The sequence below is a fragment of the Panicum virgatum genome, chromosome 5K (assembly GCF_016808335.1).
Source record: "Panicum virgatum strain AP13 chromosome 5K, P.virgatum_v5, whole genome shotgun sequence".
NCBI classification, from domain to species: Eukaryota; Viridiplantae; Streptophyta; class Magnoliopsida; order Poales; family Poaceae; genus Panicum; species Panicum virgatum.
In genome coordinates, this window is record NC_053140.1 from 55,638,307 (window position 1) to 55,644,384 (window position 6,078).

General features: G+C 48.1%; 1 protein-coding gene across 1 annotated transcript; it reads left to right on the forward strand.

Moving 5' to 3' along the window:
• LOC120708754 lies at positions 1-3,991 on the forward strand. The gene is made up of 3 exons (XM_039994153.1): positions 1-731; positions 1,438-1,592; positions 3,426-3,991. Exons 1-3 carry the CDS (start codon positions 41-43, stop codon positions 3,783-3,785), a joined length of 1,206 nt encoding a protein of 401 aa, XP_039850087.1. The 5' UTR covers positions 1-40; the 3' UTR covers positions 3,786-3,991.
• The last annotated feature ends 2,087 nt before the right edge of the window (positions 3,992-6,078 follow it).

Genomic DNA, 6,078 nt, shown 5'->3' on the forward strand with positions numbered 1-6,078 from the left:
CCCAAACCTTCTGCCCCCCGCGCGCTCCCGCCCAGCCCCCATGGGCAATTGCTCCCCGTCCCCGCGCCGCCGCCGACCCACGGAGCCGGGCTCCCCGCCGCTCGACGGCACCGTCTCCGCGCCCACCGTGACGGTCAACTCCATCTCCGTCTCCCCCTACGCGCTCGCCAGATCCCCCTCCGTCTCCGCCGCAGCGGTCGACGCCGAGGACGGGGGCGTCGTGCGCCTCTACGGCTCCGACGGCTGCCCCGTCGCGTGGCGCCTCCGCGTCTCGCTCCTCTACAAGGCGGCGGCGCCCCTCCACTTCACGCCCTCCGAGGCGGCCCCGCTGGGCCGCCCCGTGCTCCGACTTTCCGCCGCCGACCCGGAGCTCTGCGGCACCGCCGACGAGCTGCTGCGCCAGGTGGACGCGCGCTTCGAGGGCAAGCCGCGCGTCGCGCCGCCGGAGAGGCCCCGCGCGGCGTCGCCCGCTGCCGCGGCCGCGGCGGAGGTCGCCGAGCTGGTGCGGCTGCAGCACCGCAGCGCGGAACGGCACCTCGAGGGCGTGGCGGCGAAGGTGGCGGAGATGGTCAAGAAGGGGAAGAAGTCCGGGAAGGGGAGGAGCGTCGTGGAGGCCGCTGAAGTCAGGAGGCTCGGCAAGTGGTACGGCGACGCGATGGAGGTGATGCTGGAGCACGCCAGGATGGAGGAGACGCTCATCTTTCCTGATATACAGAGAGCATCCTTTCCAGGTCGATTTGATTTGAGTTTTATCTCATTTATTTGTTCTGCATTGCGTTATGCGAGGTTTAGGACATTTGTTTGTATTTGCTTTCGCATGATTTTGCACCTAAATGTCTCTCGTTGTCTAAGGTGCATTGGTGTTTTTGAGGATTTATCGGACGCGTTTAGCGTATTTCTGCACTCACCATTTCCTGTCGCACAAAAGGGTTGCGTCTGCAGTTCGACAATCTGATGGGCCTCCATTTCTAGTTCCCATTCTATTTTGGGTGTGTTAGTTATTTTTGAGGAGTTGTTCACTCGTGCTGGTTAGTTTTGAGGAATTTGAGAATCTATTTAGGTACTGCAGATGAGATAAAGATGGCGTGTCCCCTTTTGTTTCTCTACGTGTTCCTGTAACTTTGATCCAAAGCCTGCATTCCCCTATCCTTAACAGGTCTCCCTTTGATCTGATTGGTAAAGAAGCTTTTTTTAAAATATTGCAATGTCGTGTACTAGAGCAAACCTAAAACATTAGGCAGTTCCCAAGTGAAAAACAAACAAACGGGACTTCGTGAGAATCAGGCTCACTGCCTTCGATCATACTACTACACTAAATGCCAATCTTGGCATCTTCGACCCTAAATATTAGTTGCACATTTATTTAAATACCCAGTGGTTGCATCCTGATATGATTAGGTTGTAATCTAATCTGACGCTAAGTATTTTGTGTGACAGGGGTATGTGATAAAGTTAATGAGCAGCACGGCAGGCACCTGCCAATGATGAATGGAATCAAGGAGGATATAAAAACACTACTGACATTGGAATTAGGCAGCCCCCTATTCCATGAAGTGCTGGTCAACCTTTCGGTTCGCCTCAAAGCCTTGCAGGTACAGGATCTGTGCATATTATATCAATTATCCAGTTAATTGCATCTGGTTGTGCTTCATCTGCCAAGAGCTTGATAATTCTGACTCTGCGTTGCTAACCTTTCCGGTTCAGAATACACACTAGTATTTTTTTTATGGAAACGGGGGGGGGGGGGGGGGATCCCCACCATGTTATATTTCAAGGAACTTTTGGGAGCTCATAAAAACCATAGTTTCAGCAGGATTACAAAGTTTTTCGGGGAGAGGTGAGGGACTCAATACACACTAGTATTAGGCTTTCTGGCGGTTGAAGCTAGTATTTGGGTTTGAATCCCACCTATGTTTTTAAAGCAGTAAGGCGAGGCGAGGCGATCCACCACCGCCTTATCGCCTAGGCGACGCCTAGGCGGGCTAAGGTGGGCTAAGGCGAGACCTTAAGCAAGGCGAGCCGCCACCGCCTTGTCGCCTAGGCGACGCCTTGAAAACAGAGAATCCCACGAGTGAAAGCATTGGCAAAGCACCATAGGTATCTTCAGAAGCTTGCCATATGGCAACCACCTATTGTTTAGGATGTTATGCAAACTTCAACTTTTGTAACTTGCAAGGCTTCTCTACTGCCTTAAGGCAAAAGTGATAGTTTGTTGGTATGGATGTTACCCTGTCCTAATCTGTATCCCTTTAGCAAATAACTGGCCTTGAGATATTCTCTAGAAAAGGTGTAACCGAAAGTGATATGGAGAATGATGAGGGACCATTCACCATGTTACCCCAAGGATAAAATTGATTCCTTTCTTCCTCCTGTGGAAAGGTTTGTTATATTGCACCACTGTACACTTGCACTTTTCATTGAAGTAGGAAGATCATGTAGGTCCTGGATAAGGACCACTTCCATCCTATTAAACTGGATCTGGATTCATCACCATGGCTACTGCATACAGCTATCGTTGTAGTTCTACTGCATTGGTACTGTGTGTATGGGGAAGAGATGGAAAGGAAAAGTAGTTTGCAACCTGTTTGAGCAAAAAGGTTACATTGGAAATTCATATTTTTTTCTTGGAATTGAATAGGAATCCGCCAACTGGGTTTAGCATACAGCCCTCCTTTACATTGGAAATTTGGAGGGTGTGTAGTAAAAGTTGAGGAGAGAAAGTAGGGTGCAGCCTGGCCCAAGCAATTGAGAAATGGATTGCTGTGCATGATAATAAAGTTTTCAACATTCTATGCTCATTACAGCTGGCCCTATTCCACATGTTCCTACCAAGCCTTTAAAAGACTTTGGCCTAGGTCTGGAGACCATTTGTTGCATACGGTGCAATCATCATGGGCACTCCCGTTCCATGGATGCTTCATCGCTTTGGTTTTGACTTGTGACACCATGCAGAAATCCTTGTTCCAATCTGGAGATTTGGTGATTGCACTTACTATGTGGCCTATATTTCTTTGAGCTGGTTACTGATAACGTTGGTTGATATGATCAGGCAAAATTAGCCATCAAGTTGGCTAAGAACCATCTAAGAAACCTTTGACCCTTAGCTGCCTTCGAATGTTTCAATATTTTTTAATATATTACTGTGAACCTGTGCATATATACTTGTATGGATAATGAGAAACTTGCCAGTAGAATACCCTAATTATTTAGAAATGTGGTCATGCGGTATGATTAGTTATAGGTCTGATTTTGTAAATCATCAATTTATTACTACCAGTACTTTGGCTGGTTACGAAATGTCTATCAGCAATACCAAACTCTTGTCTGGATTTTTAGCTACACTACAACAAATTCCCTCAGAAGCTGTTGCAACTCCTAGGCAGTGAGCTCTTTCTCATGTTTGTTGTATATCTGATGTGCGGCAGGATCACACAAAAGAACATTTCAAGGAAGAAGAGAGTGACATGCTCCCACGGTTAGAAGGAGTACGTCGGATGCAGCGAGAGGAGGGGAAGGTTTCTGACAAGTCTAATTCTGCATGGGCTTCGGAGGCGTTAGCTACAATGGAGGTGACACACTCGAAGCTCTTCCCCTTCTTCATGACCGGTCTCCTTCCTCAGGAGGCTGTGCAATACTTAGACCTCATATTCCGATGCACGAAGAACACACGGCATCTGGTCTCCATGCTCAGATCCCTCGCAGAGCGTCTGGAAGATGCGAACCCTTCAATTATACACAACAACCCCACAAAACTGTATGAGCATCTCCTTGTAAAATCCCCATAAGCCTCAAACCCCCTCTGTGCAGCGACTGTGAATGCTAACCTCTTCTTTTCTTTCTGGAGTGCAGCTAAGGGTGTTTGAACGATTGTGAAAGCTTGTATAGCTTATTGTGTTATCCCCAGTGTGTGTAACTACACGGGAAAAAAAGAAGGAAGTGATCGATGGCAAAATATTCAGTGCAAACCACCTTCTCGGTGGAAACGTGAAAACCCTTTAAAAAATTATAGTTAGAAGTGCCTAAAAAAATTCAAACGATGCATCATTAAGTGTGCTTTGTATCAAAAGTTGAGATGCAAAGTCGTTTTGGAAAAATTCATATGAAAATAACAAATTTCATATGCAAGTGCACTACAGGACAAAATTGTCTTCTAGTGCTTTATGCACTTTGAGTTTGTCTTTTTTGTTTGAATTTTTATAGATTGAGTATGCATCTCAACTTTTGATACAAAGTACATCTAATGATGCACTATGGATGTGCATCGTTTGAATTTTTTTTAAATATTCCAACTATGTTTTTTCACAGGATTTTCACGTTTCCACCGAGAAGGTGGTTTGCACTGAATATTTTGCCGTGATGGAAATGGGCATGATTGTTTTTGCCTTTCTGGCCTACTTTTACTGTAGCAGATTATTTCCGGGTGTTTGTTGCTAATCTGGTTCACAAAGAAGCATGTTGCCATGCTCACGGCTTCACGTGCTCCGATCTGATCTTGCTCGTGATGTACATGTATATGCATGTATGCTGCAGATCTACAAAGACCATTTAGTTTGACTTGAGATATTCATTTTGTCCTTTCTTATTACACAAAGAGAATCCAGATTGAGATCATAGCATCCTGTACCCAGATCCATGGTAACACCTCATCGGTAAAAAGATGTTTCTTTATTTCCTTGGTAACGTGAGATACTGAAACGAGAAATTCAAGACCTCTGCCAAAAACAATGAAATCTCGAAACTACGACCGATCTGGCCAACATAGGTTGACGCTAAAATACGACACTACTTTAAGCTTCGGGGATCCTTGCTACTTACTACAGCTAATTCAGATACCTGGCAGATCAATAGCCTCGGAGCAGCATCAGGGCCACGCCGCCTGCAACGGAGGAGAAGGCGGCGGTCCACAAGGAAGACGCGGCCGGCGCGGCGATGCTACTGTGCTCAGAAGGCGCTATCATGGCAGTGATCACCGGCAGAGTCGACGTAGCCGTGCCAGGCTCGGTGGCACCGGACGACGGAACCGTCGCGCCATCGCCAGGTGATGCTGGTGACGGCGCCTGGGCCGGAGCTTCGGGTGGGAAGGGCCCCGGGGACCCCGCCTTCGGGGACGGAGCAAGGTGGGGCGCCTTGGTCGGTGGCATGGCGGACGTGCGCCCCACGGGCGCTTGTGCCGGAGCAAGGTGTTGGCGCTGGCGCCCGGCGCCAGTCCACGGCGCGTCGGCCACTGACGCAGCCGGCGCCGCGAGCACGGCGGCCAAGAGGAGGGCCGTCAAAGTACAGAGCCTTCCGCGCGCAGCCATGGCCATGGGAAGTTGGAAACCTGCTGTCACGCTGAAAGATTGAAGTCTGTGAGGGCAGATTGACAGAAGAAGAATGTGCTTGTGCTGATCGAGGGAAGCTTGATCATAGGGGCATGAAGCATATATAGGAGGCGTCGAACGTCCATTGGATGGAATGGCAAGATTCTGTACGCAATGTAAGTATGGTAAGAGTGGATACGAGACCTTCGCGAGGGTTTCCGTGGTTCGTTCTAGGCGGCGCTCGTGCTTCTGGGAAGAGCTGGCGAGGCCAGAGATCGCCCTTGTATTTTGGGAAGCTAGGATTTGGTAGTCATTTTGGGTTTGGCGCAAAGGTATCAGGTTTACGGATCGCTGCTCCTTTGCCTTCGGCATACGAAGGTTCCTATTGTTGCTACCCGACCATCCATGTATGATTCTATTCACCGTTTGTTAGTGATTGTTATTGCTACCGATATGGTACTGTATCATTTCCTTCATTTTTCCGCGATCATATTATGAGATATTCAGATATAGTTCCTAATTTCGTCGTTTTTACTTTAAAACTATTTATACGCTGGAATTTGCAATCCGAGCACTTTGTAGAAATTAAGGTTACGGATTGCCATAACGCAAAATCTTCCGCCGTTAACAAATCAAGCCCTTCTTGTTACTGGGTCCTACCCAACCCGCTTAGTAGCCACTAAACAACACTAGGTGCAAATGTGCAGTGTTCAAAACAAACCCAGAGTATATCAGAGCGGAAACAGATGTGAGATATCAAGACGACAGCATGTATGGA

Coding starts and splice junctions, on each gene's coding strand:
- LOC120708754 (XM_039994153.1), top strand. CDS start 41: ATGGGCAATTGCTCCCCGTCCCCGCGCCGCCGCCGACCCACGGAGCCG. Junction 732..1,437: donor ACAGAGAGCATCCTTTCCAG/GTCGATTTGATT, acceptor TTTGTGTGACAG/GGGTATGTGATAAAGTTAAT. Junction 1,593..3,425: donor TTCGCCTCAAAGCCTTGCAG/GTACAGGATCTG, acceptor GATGTGCGGCAG/GATCACACAAAAGAACATTT.